Here is a 17,033-nt window from a genome sequence, read left to right on the forward strand (position 1 = left end):
CTAGTTGAATACTAGTTGTACCCTATACTCCTCTGTACAGCTAAAAGCAATTTTAAAATATTTAAGATATTACCAAATGTCCTATGGGCCAAAATCAGTCCACATTGAGAATCAATTTCTTACAGTTGTTTTTTTTTTTTTTTTTAAATAACAAGATATTAGTTGCTAGTGTCAAAAAATGAGAATGTCCAGGAGACGCCCCACAAACCACATGAACACCAGTATCAGTCAGACAGAGATATTTTTCATCATTTGCCCTAGGACTGATTCATCAGGGCTGCAGACCAGACTTGGGAGCTGATTTCAACCCCAAGCTAGGATCCTGCAGAGCTTTTAAGCCTAAAATCCATAAATATGTGTGCCAAGCTATTCCACTAGTCAGGATTTAGGGACTGGGGACTTCCTTAGGAACATGTCTTTGTTGTACACTTATCCTGCTCCCATTGTGCCCCGCTGCGCTCACAGGGGTGATCTAGCAGAGACTAGGGGATTACCTGGAAGAGAAAGCCGGACAAGGAATGCAAAAAATAACAGCAAGTCAAGGAGCCTGATCAAGCTGCCAAAAGGGTCGCAGGGATTGCAGGTGCTCTCAGGACCAGAAAATTGGCTAGGTAAAAAGTTCAGGTTGTCTGTGTGATGCATAGCTATTTTGGTCTAACTAGACTGGGAGTTAAGCACTTGTCTACAGGACCCATAGATATCTGATCTCATAGCAGAATGAATTTCTAGATATCTAACCGCAAAATCTATAGCAGGTCTCCATAACAAAATGGGTTGTTACATACCTATCAGCAGTATTAATTATTTGTTCTTATCTATGCTGGTACTAAGTGGATTGCTGGATACCTAACAGCAAGATTAATAGCCATTTGTTCTCAGCTGGGTCAGTACTTTCCCATCGAGGCAGCTGTTCATTTTCAATTGGGCTAGTACATTCTCATGGAGGCCAAGACTTTTGTGCCAATAAGGAGTTATGGCTGACAGAGCAGTTAACGTTTAGACAGTGTTGCTCCCAACACCATTGGTTGGGGTATTTAACTGTGGCAAGGGATTTGCCTTGCCTACCATTCATATCTTAACTTGCCAAGCCGGATGTAAGTTACCCACATGTATGTGTCTTTCTGCCAAGTAGGATGTCAATTCCCAGGGAGGTTTTAGGAACTTAAACTTTATTTGACCTCTACTCAAAATGGAAGTCTCATCCTAAATAGCTTCATATATTGGTACAGGTGTCTCTCTTATGTTGGGGTCTATCCCAGGGGCAGATTATAAAGGCAAGAACCCATAAAAGCTCATATACAGGTTCAGGAAATGCTACAGGGTGGTTGGTTCCGGTCCAACTTTACTGTGGCTAACTATACAAAGCAATTCTAACTGACTTCTACTGTGATTTGTTTCCAAGAACACCAAAGCACAGAACAACAGAATATGCAATCAATTTGGACAAGAGAAAGTTTCCTTGTAGCATTAGTAACAGCAGAAAATGGCTGGCTAGATAGGCAGCAGCAGTTACCCAGGCCTTAACAGAGGAGACTTTGTTTTGGCGGGGTTTTGGTTTGGGTTTGTTAGTTTGATTTTGGTGTTGCTGTTGTTTGTGTGTAGTCTCACTATGTAGTCTTGTCTGGTCTGAAACTATGTAAACCAACTTAGTCTCAAACTCAGAGGTCCATTTTTACTTGTGTGCCACCAGTTGTGGCTGGATTATTGTTAGTGTGTTCCCATATGGTCCCCCCGCTCTCCTCTTTGCCCCCTCTCTCCCTCCCCACCTCTGTGTGTGTGTGTGTGTGTGTGTGTGTGTGTGTGTGTGTGTGTGTGTGTTTGGGAGTCAGCTCTCTCTTTTCACCTTGGTTCCATGGATCAAACCCAGGTTGTGAGGTTTGCATAGTAAGTGCTTTTATCTGCTGAGCCATCTCACTGGCCCTGATTGTTCTAGATGTTACAGTGTAACCTCATATTGTACTATTTTCTTCCTGGATCAGGCATGACCCTTATTAGAAAACAACCTTTGTCCCTAATAACAGAGAACCCCTGCTTTAGCCTCCTGAGTGGCTAGTACTTTACCTATTTTATTTTTTATGTTTAGAAGTGGAGGAGGGGAAACTCACATGGCACACATGTGGAGGTTAGAGGACAGCTTTCAGCAATCCATTTTCACTCCACCTAGCTTGAGGATAATGGGACTTCCTCCTACTAATGCTATCTCACCTGCCTAAACTTCTTTCTGTGATGTATACACCGTGACCGTCTCTTCACATGATTTTTTTTTCTATACTTTACCAAAGCCATCCATCTTGACTTCCTGGTTGATAACAACTGTTAAATGTTGTGTCTTATTTTAGGTTACTCAAGGCTTTTTAATCAAAAGGTGCAATATCAATGTCTTCCCCCATTTATCCAAAGGAATAATCCTGTGGCTTGTTGTACAGCAAAGCTCCTTACTGTTTAGATAGGATCTTGAGAGTGTTTATCCTCAGCAAACTTCCGTGGTTCTGAAGTCCCAAAGTAGCTAACCTATTAACAAATTTACTTTTAAATCTTTGACCTCTTTTTTGCTACATTTGTCTAATGAGCTAAATACACCTCTAAAACTGAGTGTTCAGTATTTAATGCACTCTTGAAATAAAGAGTATATTAAGACTTCTTTGTTGAATAATAATTTTGTTAATGACCAGCTGGCTCCTTTTTTCTTCCTTTTCCTAGTTAAACAATATTATTATTTGATTTATTTCTATATTGTTCCCTATGGTGTTTTTCTCTAATCATATACCAAGCTAAAGATCAACTTTTTTTTTTTTAACTTGTAATTCCTCTATACTCTTGTCCTTTGAACATTGCAAATTGTTTCCATTGTTTCATGGTATGTTCAAAGAACTGATTGGCCATAAAACCCACAACAAATACTTTTCCTGTGATTATAAATATAACAACTAAATTATGAACTGCAAAAACTTCACTTTGTAATCAAAGGTCAGAGCCCAACTATAAAAAGGCTCCCCTGCATTTGGTCAGGGCCACTTATTTCTCCTACTTCCAAGGAGACTGTAAGTTTTGCTCAGCTATAAAATAAACTTTTACCTTGTAACATTTTAGTGTTTACTACTGGTTTTGGACACCACAATAGATTTGAGCATATGGGAATACCCGCCTTTTTAAGATTTTCTGGGTGTCCATGTATGTACATACTTGCATACCACATTATATGCCGAGGTCAGAGGACATCTTGTGGCAACTCTCTCCTCCCATAAGAGATCCAAGAATCAAAATTAGACTTGACAATAAGTATCTTTACCCATTGTGGCCATCTTGCCAGCCCACATTCTGTATTTTCTAAGGTCATTTTTTATACTTTTTATATTATTTCTCTTTCTTTAAATTTTATATTATTTCTCTTTCTACTTATGTATGCCTTTGTATGTATGTACATATGGATTCAGGTACTCCTAGAGACAGATGAGAGCATCAGTTCCCCTGGGACTGGGGTAACAGGTGGTTAAGAGCATCTGTAAAGCTTTCTTAGCCAGGATCATCATTTCTCTAGCTTCCATAGTTTTTCCCTTACATTATTTTGTTTTGTTTTGTTTTTAACTTTGAACTTTCTTTGTATAGATATTTGTATGAAGTTATTTGCTTATTATTTCTTCAGATATCAATTTATAGAAGAAGCTTTTCAGAATCAAAAAGTGATCATAGATACTCTAATCACCAAACTGATGGAAAAAACAAAATATATAAAGTATACAGGAAATCAGATCCAAAATAGGTAAGTGCATTTGTGACACTATAAATCATTGATGTGTAATAATAAATGTATACATTTCTAGATTTCCTTTTCTTAACTTACTGTGAAATAACTGGTAAGGTTTTGGATTACAAACACATGGTTGGTAAGGCTTTTTCAGAAACTCTCGGTTGGGACACAGTTTCTTTACTAGTAAAATGAAAATGTGTAACAATAATAGCTCATTTATCTGGTATATCTTCATAATCAAATGGTGTTTCCTAATTTAATTTTTTTCAAGATTGAGAAAAAGACAGCTTTGCCAATAATGTAACTCTTTTAACACTGGATTATGTACCTAATTGCTATTTTTAAGTTTGTTAATTTTTAAGTTGTTTAAGTTGAGATGCCTCCCTGGACCCTGATCCTTTAGTCACATAGGGTGGAAGTTTTGGAAAACACAGAGATTGGCCATTATAAATTTGAACCATTTCCTGAGGGGAAAACACAGCACACATGCAGATAGGGGATCCCCCCCCCCACACACACACACACAATAAGAAAAGATAATGAATTTGGGGGTGGGCAGGAGATGGAAGGAGAAGAACAGCTAAAATGTAATTTGGTGAACCAATGAGTTTTATTGGGGTTACTTACAGAAATATGGGTAAGGAGTTCCAGGAGCAGAAATGACTCAAAGACAGCTGCATCACCAAAGCCCACCTTAAGCTGGGTGACAGCTCACAAAGCTGAGAACCTGAAACACTACACATCCTGCAGACAACTCAGTATGTTGGAGAGTGTTCTTTCCAGGTTCCTGAGTTAATCTAAACCTCTTATAGGCCAGGCAGGTAGTCCTGATTCTGCTTCTTCCAGGCAGATGTCTGGTCTCAAAGTCGTCTTTGCACCTCAGTCACTGAGAGTTGTCTTGGTAGCTTAGCTCAGCTCCAGTTGATCTGAAGGGACTCTAAGCTTTTAATGCTACTCTGTCAGGAAGTGACCTAGTGAGCATGGTCCGTTTCAGGGACTTCCTGAAGCTATTTTGAGTTGTTGACCTTCCTGGTCAAGGAGCTTCCTTGTAGAATGGACTGTTTCAATCTCAAGAAAATTATTACACAGCAGTTTATTCTTTGTCAGTTTCTAGATACTACTTGTTAGGGCTTGTGCTCCGTGAAGGCAATCAGATGTCCCCCAGATGCAAATCCCATATAAGGCTCTTGCTGACTTTCACATACCACCTTAGCACCAAGCAATGCATGTTCTCTTTCTTGTGCTGTTTGTTTGCACGAAAATGACTGCCACTGCTGACAGGTGAAGAAGTGCTGAGTAGGATGACATGAGTAGGAGAGACTCTGTGTCTCAGTATTGTTCATTGGGAAAACTGTCTCAGCTTTTGTGGCACACCTGGTCATCTATCATAATCTATTACTCTTTCTTGAAGCAGCTAGGGGATTTGGAATTTTGTTTCATTTTGTTTTGTTTTGAAACAGTTTTGTTGGATTTTTTTTTTTTTTTTTTTTTTTTAAATAGGGCCTCACTGTAGAGTCCTGGCTGTTCTGGAACCCACTGTGTAGACCAAGTTGGCCTTGAATTCACGGAGATCCACTTACTTCTGCCTCTCTAGTACTGTATTTAAGGGCATGTATCACCACACCTGATTGGTGGGGTTTTTGTTGTTGGTTTTTGTGGCTGTTGTTGTTGTTGTTTTTTGTGGCTGTTGTTGTTATAGGTATAATTCTGTTACCTAAAAGGAATTCTTAAATGAGGTCTAGCCATTTTCCAATATTCCAGTATTAGTATAATTGTTAGGGATTGTGTAAGTTACTATCATATATTTATTCTGTTACATTGTGTTCATATGTCTTTTAATTTTTATTTTCACCAGATTATTTATTTTTTATTTATTCGTATGTTTGTGTGTGTGTGTGCATATACACGCATTGCTTTCAGAGGCCAGAAGAGAGTTTTGGATCCCTGGAGATAATATTACAGAAGATGTCTGATATGGGTATAGAGAAATGAACCCAGGTCCTCTACAAGAGCAGCAACTGCTACGGCCTCTTGCTGCTTTTAACTCTCCTCATTTGTATAAAAACTCGAGTTAACAAACTACAATTTTCTTTTACCATATTCTAATCAGAATATAGTATGTTTGCAAATAGAATAATTAGCTTCAAATTTTGATTCTGAGTAGTTGAAAAGTTGAGTGACTGATCAAAGGCAGCAGTTATGGGATAATTCCCAATTTCTGTGAGAGTTACTCTGCATTTCTCTACTATGTGTATGGTGTGTCAAGGTTTACTTTTCTGTTTTTGAACATACAGATGTCCATGGCTTCTAATATAATTTGTTCAAAGCACTAGCTTTAGCATTTCTGTAGAACTTCAGTGACTGCAGAAGTATAGAACAATTCTAGGTTCTGGATTATGTTCCATTGTGGTGGTTTTTGGGGAGTGGAATTGTTTTGTACTGTTTCATTTGACATTTTCCACTCTCAGGGTCATGGTAGCTTGTATAAGAAATCTTATAATCAGATACTATGAATTCTTAATTTGTTTTCACTTTTCCTTTTTTTCATAATATTTTTGATTCTTGTTAATTTCATACCATCTATTCCAATTCCCTTATTTTCCAGTCCTTCCATATTCACCCTCCTCCACAAAAGAAAATTAAACATTAAATTAAATCTAAAAAAAAAAATCTCATCATGCAAGCTTCAGTGTGCCCCAGTGCGTCATACAGTGTACCCTTCTGTCCGAACAACTTTACTTGCAAATTTTCATTAGAGTGAGTCATTCATTCAAGGCCTCTGTCTTCTGCTATACCATCAGTACTGGATCCTCACTGAGACTCCCCCAGCAGCTCACAATGGTGTACATGTTAGGATGGGCCAGCTCAAAGCTCTGGATCTGGGCCTTGGGTAGTAGTTGAGGTGTTCAGCCCTCCAGCTCTCCCACACCTACTGGAAGAGCCAGTTTACCCTGGCCCAAGGACATCAACATGGCCTCATGCGTGCCAGCCTAGACCATTAACAGCCATCTCAATGGCCTTTGCTAGTAACACAGACATGGACATTAACATGGACCCAGACATGGCCCATGATGACAAAGGAGACCCAGATGTCACCATGGCCTCAGGTGGCAGCACAGGCATCTCAAATCAGGCTTAACACCTTGCATCTCCAGTTCTACCTCTCTCCATAGTGCACAAACCACTCTGTTTCTACTTCTCTCCCATCTCTACCACATACTTGTTCATCATAGTAGCCTCAGACCGGGACTCTGGCTTTGGTTTTTACTTTTTTGATAGTCATATGTGTGTTTTCATTGTGCTTTCGAGGCAGTGTCACATGTAGCTGAGGCTGGGCTTAAACTTGCTGTGTAGCCAGTGCTGACCTTGAGTGTCTGATGCTTCTTAAACCTCACAAGCACTGGGCTTATAAATTCCTTAAACAAAATAGCATTGCTGTGTAGGTGGCATTGGTCTTTGAATTGTGGTATTAACGAATCTTCAGGTTGGTGCTAATTGTCTTTTCTTTTCATCATCCCTTTCTTCTCCTCTTGCATTTGAGACATTATCACAGAAATATATCTGCAACCTCCTATTTCTTTGAAGCCTACCTGATTGCAGAAGGATGAAAATTAAGCTACTAATTTTGATATTATTTTTTTGTTTTGTTTTGTTTTTTAAGATTTATCTTCTTTATTTTATGTGTATGAGTACACTGTAGCTGTACAGATGGCTGGGAGTCATCATGTGTGTGACTGCTGGGAATTGAACTCAAGGACCTCTGCTGGTCCCACTCGCTCAGGCCCACTCGCTCTAGCCTGCTCATTTCAGCCTGCTCACTCCGGGCTGCTCACTCCAGTGTAATTCACTATAGCTGTCTTCAGACAGCACCAGAAGAGGGCGTCAGATCTCATTATGGGTGGTTGTGAGCCACCATGTGGTTGCTGGAATCTGATCTCAGGACCTTCGGAAGAGCAGTCAGTGCTCTTGCTCTTACCCGCTGAGCCATCTCGCCAGCCCAATATTATTTTGTTTTAAAATATGGCAGTTTCCCTTACTCATCTTATTGTACTATTGAAGATGAGTGAGTTTTTAAAAAGTGATTGTTTTGTACACATACCTGATTTCTTTAACTCTGAAGCAATATTGATTTCAAACAGTTATCTATTTTTTTGGTTTTTTTTTTAAGACAGGTTTCTCTGTGTAGCCCTGGCTGTCTTGGAACTCACTCTGTAGACCAGGCTGGTCTCAAACTCAAAAATCCACCTGCCTCTGCCTCCCAAGTGCTGGGATTAAAGGCGTGTGCACCACTGCCTGGCTTCAAACAGCTATTGTGAGGTTATAACAGAATACAATCTCTTCAACTGTGAGCTTAAATGTTAAAGTGGCTGTGGGAAGAGCAGGCAAGAAAAATAGTTTAGTTATGTGGAAGGAAGTGTGTAGACACAAGATACCTCCTGTGTAAGCTGTTCAGTGTGGTGGGTATAATGCTCCTTTTTCTTTTCTATCCATTTCATCTCCATTTTTCTCTTTAAAAGGTACTTGTTTCATAAAACATAAAAGTAGTTCAAGCCAACAATGGATTCAGTTAGGCACTCAGGAAAAAGAAAAACTATTATTACACACAACTGGGCTCCTAGCTAGTGCTTAAGAGGAGTCTAACCTTCATTAGAAACTTCCTAATCTTATGTGCAGTTGTGTGGGTTCTGATACAGAGAAGTACAGCTCCAGTTTCTTAAAAGAGCATCTGTCTGCAAGGTCGTGTCTTCAAGGTTGTTTGACACGTGCCACTCGTAAGAGGAGGGCAGGACTTTTAATGAGCAAGCAGCTCTGAAGAGTGATTTTATAAAAGCACAACTTCAAACTTTAAGTTCTAATTAAGTCAGGAGTACAATTCTGTTTTCTTTACTTTCCTGTATTGTCTAGGAGAAACCAGTTAGTAAGCTGTCTATCTTAAAGTCATTGAATAAAACTGAGGCAGAGCCCCTCAGCTTAATTTATTTCTATGTAATTTAATATTTCCTTGAGGCGGTCCGAGCAAGTGTTACAACAGGCAGGGAAACCAACTGCGAAGAGGTGACAATGAAAATTCGGTTCAGTTTGATATCATCAAACTGGATCAAACTTCTAAAGAGTCTGATGCCAGGCAGATAATTGTAAACATACTTAAACACAATTGAATTTGGGAAAAAGTTTGCAGGCAACCATCATTCCAATTCCAGCTGTACAATAAAGCTAAAGGTATGACAATATAGCAACTGCTTTGCAAAGTACACGTGACCTTGAAGATGGGTTCTATAGCTAAAGGGCCTAGAATCTGGTGTGCTCTCCTACCAAGGTAGCATAAATGTCAGCAGGCCATAAAATCATGTAAAATCTCTCCTAAGCATGGCTTCTGCCAGGGGCCTCCTAGACTGGAATGGGTTGAAGGGGGACACCGAATCAGACACAGGTGTAGCTTTAAAGACTGATAATCGTAGCATGTTCTAGCTCTCTAACTATCCTGAATGCTTGTTGATAACTTCTAAAAAGTCCTAAAAAATTTTGCTCCTTGTGAGGGTTAAAAGCCTCTGGTTTAGGCAGTTAACACCTGTAGCCTAACATCTGGGGATTAAGTGAAGTAGCCTGTTAGTTCTATCTCCCCAAGAACTGCACTCACTTCCAACCTGCTAGTTGAAGTTGCAGAAGAAAAAAGGGACACTTTGAAAAGTGATTTTAGCCTTTATTTCTAAGTTCTCTCTAAAAAGTTTTATGTGAATATTCTCTAAGAAAGTTGTTCTCTAAAAGATTCTCTAAGGGAAAAGGGGGTCTCTGCTCTCTTTGTCCTCAGCACTTAAACATCTTTCAGAATACATGATCACGTGGCTAAAAAGTTCTCCACAAGTTTACACATAAATTCAAGTCATAAATTGAATAAGTTTACAACAGAGAATGTTTACATGCATATCCATTAGGAGTAATTATCTGACTAAACATCATTTATCTGTCACTAGCTCAACAGGTTCACTGAAAATTAAAACCCATTATCTTTTTTTAAAAAGATTTATTTATTTATTATATGTAAGTACATTGTAGCTGTCTTCAGATATCCCAGGAGAGGGCATCAGATCTCATTACGGATGTTGTGAGCCACCATGTGGTTGCTGGGATTTGAACTCAGGACTTTTGGAAAAGCAGTCAGTGCTCTTAATCGCTGAGCCATCTTGCCAGCCTAAAACTCATTATCTTTGTGACTATGATATTAGTGAAGTTTCGTATAGATAAACCAAGTCAATATTTTATCTTCTGTCTGACCTACCTATAGTAAGCCCTCAGCTCCCTTTTTATGACCTTTGGTTAATGGTTTTACACCTCTTGGAATGTGCTCTAAGTTGTAGATGCCTGCTTGCTATCTCAGAAGCAGTTAACACTTGATTAACACTTGAAGACTGGCAGAGTTCTCACTGAAGTTTTAACATCAGAAAGGACTTAATATCAATCCTATCACAAAAAAAGTTAGGAATTCTTTTTCTTTTTTAAAGATTTTATTTATTTATTCTACATATATGAGTACACTATAGCTGTAAAGATGGTTGTGAGCCTTCATGTGTTTATTGGGAATTGAATTTCAGACCTCTACTCATTCCAGTCAACCCTGCTCACTCTGGTCAGCCCTATTTGCTGAATCCTTGCTCACTCCAGCCAAAGATTTATTTATTATTATAGATAAGTACACTATTTGCTGTCTTCAGACACACCAGAAGAGGGCATCAGATCTCATTACAGGTGGTTGTGAGCCACCATGTGGTTGCTGGGATTTGAACTCAGGACCTTTGGAAGAGCAGTCAGGGTTCTTACCCGCTGAGCCATCTCTACAGCCCAGGAATTAAAAAATCAGGCTGGCGAGATGACTCAGTGGTTAAGAGCACCAATTGTTCTTCCAGAGATCCCGAGTTCAATTCCCAGCAACCACATGGTGGCTCACAATCCGCTGTAATAGGATCCAATTCCCTCTTCTGGTGCATCTGAAGATAGCTACAGTATATTCATATACATGAAATAAATAAAATAAGTCTCTTTTAAAAAAAAAAGAATTAAGAAATTATGTTTGTCTGTCTAGCATCACTTCAAGATAGTCCATCTTAGTAATTCTGCAGAAATCTGCTCAAAAGGGTGGGCTAATACCTAGTGATTGTTACATATACTTAATAATAATAGGAAAAGCATATTAATACCAGACATAATCTTCTCAGCCTTGCCTAATGAAGCAAACCCATCATTCACTTCACAGTCTATGGTAGAGCGATCTCAGGACCATCACCTCCTAGGTGTTAGCTTCTCCTTGATGGCTCCTGGCAGGGTCTATTAACTGGGAGCTAAAGATAGAAGGTCTAGGAATAACATTCTGGGGCATTTGGGTGTAGTCTACCCCAGCCTTCTGGGTAGGAAACAGGTATTTCCTTCTCTGAGGAGATACCCTATGCACGATTAACATTCCTGGTTTCCCTAGTGATATGTGGGTGCTAAGACTTTTGTGCCCCAACATTTTCTAAGTAAGCTTATTAATAAATCTGTTCTAATCATATTAATGTGGAAATTAAAATTTTTTTCCTCCTTTTCAGCTACTTGGCTCTTACTTCCTTTTGTTTCTTTGAGCATGGCTACTAACAAACTATATCCAACCTTCCTAAACAACCAGCAACCACCCACATCCTATTGGGGCTCTAGCACTTATATACCCTCTGAAAAGTTCCCAGAATTCCAAATGTCATACAGTCAGAGAAGTCTACAGCTGGCAAAACATGCTTCTTTCTGCTAGAGCCCGAGGCAAATCATAGTCAGCTGCCATGGACAGTCCAGAACAGCCCCATATCTCCACCCCTGGGGTTAAAGCAAAAACACATTCTTACAATATTTCTGTGTTTTAAAAGAAAACCAGAATTCCAACACATTTTTATGTATGTTGGGGCTGTGCATCTATATGTGAGTTTGCATGTGTATGGGCATCTGATGTGTGCTGGTATACATGTGCATGTGTACACATGTGTGGAGGCCTGAGGTCATCCTAAGATCAGGTCATCCTTGTTGCTCTTACATGTTATTCATTGAGACAGGTTCTCTCAGTTAAAACCAGAGCTGACTGATATGTCTAGTGTGTTCTTAACCAGTTCACATTGGGGATCCTGTCTTCCCTTTCTCAGGCTGGAATTATAGGTTGGTTTTCCACAGCTACCCTGCATTCATGGGGATTCTGGAGATCTGAACTCTGGTTCTCATGCTAGTGTAAAAAGTACTTTAACCCATGAACTATTTAAAAAAGTAAACTATTTTTGTTGTCTTTTGCTTCTGTGTTCCAATATGGTGAAAACTGCCAATTTAAACACCTGAGATCAGAATATCACAGTTACATAGTCAAACTCGTTCTCAGGCATAATTATTTTGTCCTCACTATAAATTCTAGTTATAGTCTATTCCCAGGTCCTATTCTTTTAGGTCGGCATACTGCTTTTTTGCTGTGTGGCATATTTCTTTAAAACCACGTTCTTTAAAATATACTCACTGACCATGTTTTTGTTAACTGAATTATTGTTTCTAATGTCTCCAAGTCAATAGGATTTGGAGATAGAACTTTTTAAGACTAAACATTTTAGTCTAGTTTAGCTATTAAAATATCCAATTTATCCAGTTTAAATATCTGCCATTAATTTTAGATATTTTCTCCCCTTTATTTAATTTTCAGGATAATTGAAGTAAATCAAAACCAAAAGCAGGTGGAACAGGATATTAAAGTTGCCATCTTCACATTGATGGTGGAGATAAACAAAAAAGGGAAAGCTCTGCTACACCAGCTTGAGGTGAGTCGGGCAGTGGTAAGGGTCTGGGACTCAACATGCTTTCCCTGCCAGATGCTGCTTTGTGGCTCCTACCTATAGCTCTGCCATACACTAAGGATGTCTTAATACTCACATTGACCCTACAGCGTTACCTTACTGGGGAGTTCTTAGATAGTCACTGAAGTAACAGCTATTGTACCATCAAGGGGATGCAGAATTTTCTAGAAAAATATGCTTAGTTTAGGGTTTCATTGCTGTGAAGAGCTGCTCTTATGAAGAACATTTTATTAAGGCTGCTGGACAGTTGCAGAGTTTTAGTCCATTTTCATCATGGCAGTTGGTATGCCCACAGACAGTGCTGGAGAAGGAACTGAGAGTTCTACACCTTGATCCACAGGTACAATGTGTGCCACACCAATGAGACTTGAACTTCCAAGACCTCAAAGCATGCCTCCAGTGATACACTTCCTCCACCAAGGCCACACCTTACCTCCTAATAGTGCCACTCACTTTGTGCCAATCATTCACACACATGAGTCTGGAGGGCCATTTCTATTCAAACAACCACATCTACTGTTTGCAATATATAGTTTTCAAATAGATTCTTGCAACATACAGTGGTGTTCTTGTCAATAGCAAAACTGTAATAGTGATCTTTTAAGATTATATACTATCATCTCATGGCCATCTGTTTTGTTGATGGAGGTACACTCTATGATGCTTGCACAAAGGTAGAAATACCAAACAGTACATTCATTACAGCTCATTGTTAGTAATGCAAGGCATTTAATTAGCCTTCTGAGAGATTAGGTAAAATAGGTATAGTGGCTTAAGCCTATAATCCCAGCATCAAGGAGGTGGAACAGGTGGAATTTCTTTGAGTTCAAGACTGGTCTGGTGTCCAGGGTAACCAGGGCTCCAAACGGAGACCTCTCTGACTCAAATCAGCAACAACAATAAAATAGATTCATATAATGTATTTCTTACCCTCAACATTATAAACTCTTTGTTTTTTTTTTTGCTAACATTTTTTCCCCTGTTTAGCCCAGGCTGACCTATCACTCAAAATCCTCCTGCCATAACCTCCTGAATACTGGGTTCCAGGCCTAGGCCACCATACCCAGCTTTATTTTATATATAGTAATAGTTGTGAAAGCATCACTTAGAGTATGTGCTCAAGACAGGATAGTTGTAATTATAGATAAAACAATAAAAGATGTACTATCTTGATCATCTTTGTTTTCTACTCTGTTTTTCTTTTCCTTTTTTCTTTTTTAAATAAAGATAGTATCTCACTTTGTAGAACAAGCTGGCTTCAAACTCATAGAGATCTACCTGCTTTTGCCTCCGAAGTGTTGGGGTTTAAGGCATGAGCCACCATGTGCCAGCTTGCTCATCTTTCTTAAACTTATCAAAGGCAACAGCAAAAGTCCATGTTTGACCAGAAGTAATGTGAGGTTACAGTATACATGGTATGTGAACTTACTGTATACTATTGAGTTATTCCTTCAGTATGTCGGTGAGAAAGAATTTATAGTCAAGAAGCTGTCAAGAACAAGAGCAGAAAGAAAGTGCTGTTATGGGAAGACTTGGAGTAGAGACAACTAGGGAAAAAATTTAGTTCATCTTTAATTCTTAATTGACCAGTTGATAAGATGTCTATGAGAAAGTCCTATTTCAGCTAGGAAAACATTTCCGGTTATAATTCTGCCTTTATAAAAATAGTAAGTTAGTTGAGAAAGTGCTTTGGATGGAAGGAATCAGTGCTCAGTTATAGTTTCTGTATTTTCAAGGTTTGCAGTAGTTGTTTTAAACATGGGCACATTTCAGTTTTCTACATAGCATATTTTACTGCTTTGGCTTTATTCACATGAAGAGCTGAAAAATGAGGATGAGACTCCAGAATCACTTGACTCTGTATTGGGCCGTCAAAACTAGTTTTGACGAATTTGAACCTGAAAATGTCATAGTACTTATTGGGTATGCCTCGAGTCATCATGCCTATTCTTGTGGTTCACAACTCACTTTTGAGGCAGATAAATGGAGCCAATTTGCTTGCTACCTCAGAAAACCAAGACACCAGAACTTCTTATGCTGTTTCCAGTCCTCTCAAAAGTTTTCAAAAAGTTCTTTCCACTCCAAAGATACACTGTAGTTTTGCCGAGGTCAGTGCAGCTGTTAAATAAGTTATCTTCTGCATCACACTTAAAGTAGATCTGTCAAAGCCATTGACTGTGTGTGTCATCCAAGCAATTGACCAGAGCGCACAGGGAGAGAGTTCCCTTCCAGTTTTCTAATTCTTCTAAGCTGATAGGGAGCCCTAGTATCTTTATTCTTCTCACCTACATTATGGGTGAGGTTTGTGAGTTTGCTTGTTTAATAAAGACCTTTAAATAACTCAGTAGGGTGCCTTCCACTTTTGATTGCTGTCTGTTTCATAAGTCTATATTTTATGTGGAGAAAGTCTATATTCTAACCCATCGGAACAGGATTGCCATGTTGGCATTGAAACTCTATTCTGGTTTTATACAGTATCTCTTAGAATGCATTAACAGTAGTACTTAATCTAGTGGTTTCTCTAGTAACTCTCAAGACAAATAACTTGATTTTCTTTTTAATACCACATACAAGATAAGTTTCAACTACCACTTGGCATGATTCTGGGTACCAGCTATTGGAGTCTAGGAACAGACAATTGGAGTTGCGATCTCTAGGATGTGGAATTGTGTATTGGTTGAACCATATGATGAACTGGTAATTTCAGTAGATAACTGGATGACATGTCTGTTTTACTTGAATGTTTTGAATTTAACACCTACACTATTATAACTAATCTATGTCTGTTTTCATTTAATTTGGCAAGAATCATATACTAAGACCTGTATAAACTAGACTTACAGGCAGAGGGTAGAGAAAACACCAAGGCTGTATGTTTATTACATTCAGAGGGAGTGTTTGTGTTATGAAGGAAACTGCTTACAATCGTTTTTGATTACTGTCAGTTGAATACAGAGTGGTTCTTATTGTGAGTTGATTATCTGAAAATAATCATGGAAATTAATACAAAGTACAGAGATTAATCCTGAAATTATTCCTTTTCAGAGTCTTGCAAAGGACCATCGGATGAAACTTATGCAACAACAGCAGGAAGTGGCTGGGCTTTCTAAGCAGTTAGAGCATGTCATGCATTTTTCTAAATGGGCTGTTTCCAGTGGCAGCAGCACAGCCTTGCTGTACAGCAAGCGGCTGGTAAGATGGACTCCAGGGGTTATAGTCTGTAGCATGCACAGTGAGGCAGGAGCTGAGGAGTGCTTTCATTCAGAAATCAAGCTGCACACCTTGAATTCCTGCTACTCAGAGAGAGTACTTTACTGGTTCAGGGTCAGCCTGGGTGACATAGCAAGACACCATGAAAAAGAAAAAACTCTGGGTGTGGTAGTGCTTGTCTTAATTCCAGCACTGAGGAGGTTGAGGCAGGCCACCCTGGTGTACATAGTGAGTTCCAGACCTACTAGGGCTACACCGACAGACAGACCCCCCCCCCCAAAAAAAAGAGAAAAAACAGCAAAACAAAACACAGAGATAGACTACCTATTCAATCTTAATTGCTTTTTTTTGTTGTTTGGTCTTGGCTTCTCTCTCCCTGAGTCCCTTCCTCCCCCAACACCCCCATCCTCCCACAGGGATGCTCTGTATGATCACCCTGGCTGTCCTGCTGTCACCTAGTTTGTAGATCAGGCTGTCCTCAAACTCGCAGAGAACCCCCTGCCAAGTATTTTTACCTGAAATGATTTTGATGTAACTTCAATTTTAATCTTCTTTTGTCACTCATATTTATCTTTTTTTCCCTCTGTGGCAGATGAACCCAGTATAGTAATAAGTATCGATAGTAGATAGTACTCTCCCCTGCATCCTGCCTCATCTAATTCTAATCATTTTCCATGTTGGAGATTTACATCATTGTTTTTTGGCCTTAGATTTTTGTGTTCTTTTTGGGGTTTTTTGGTGTGTCAAACATTCCATTGTATATGAGATTGGTGCTATATTAAGGTATGTAGGTGTATATGTGTGTATTTATCCATCAGTAGATATGTGAAGATCTCTAGATCTGTATAAACATCTTATCAATCTGTGTTGGGAGCCATACCCCACACTACTTACTTTCTTGGTTCTCTCTTGAAGGTAAGCGGTGGGTGGGGGAAGAGCACCGGCAGAGGCAAGATATTTCCGGTTGCTGTTTAATAATAAAACATTGACCTGTCTTAAGTCTAAGTCACTTTACTACTGTATCTGACCTGCCTGCTTCCTTTGAGGCCAGAAAACTGCAGTTTTCTGGCATTCAGCACCTCAGAGTAAAACCTTGGAGGATTAAGTAGCTTTTGTTCTATCTCTGCAAGAACTGCACAGCTCTAACTCCCTACCTGCTAGTTGAAGTCCAAGGAAGAAAGAGGGACACTGTGAAAAGTGATTTTAGCCATTATTTCTTAGTTATT

The 17,033-nt window shown here is 39.2% G+C and overlaps 1 protein-coding gene across 4 annotated transcripts in view; it reads left to right on the forward strand.

Annotated features, from left to right (window-relative positions):
• Positions 1-17,033, forward strand: part of Trim24 (tripartite motif containing 24) — a 129,115-nt gene that overhangs the window by 70,752 nt on the left and 41,330 nt on the right. For all 4 annotated transcript variants that reach the window (XM_031381551.1, XM_031381552.1, XM_031381554.1 and 1 more), the window contains 3 exons: positions 3,644-3,760; positions 12,447-12,561; positions 15,643-15,789. In XM_031381551.1, the coding sequence (XP_031237411.1) occupies positions 3,644-3,760; positions 12,447-12,561; positions 15,643-15,789 (379 nt within the window). The remainder of the gene's footprint in view (positions 1-3,643; positions 3,761-12,446; positions 12,562-15,642; positions 15,790-17,033) is intronic.

Source organism: Mastomys coucha, unplaced genomic scaffold (assembly GCF_008632895.1).
Source record: "Mastomys coucha isolate ucsf_1 unplaced genomic scaffold, UCSF_Mcou_1 pScaffold20, whole genome shotgun sequence".
NCBI lineage: Eukaryota > Metazoa > Chordata > Mammalia > Rodentia > Muridae > Mastomys > Mastomys coucha.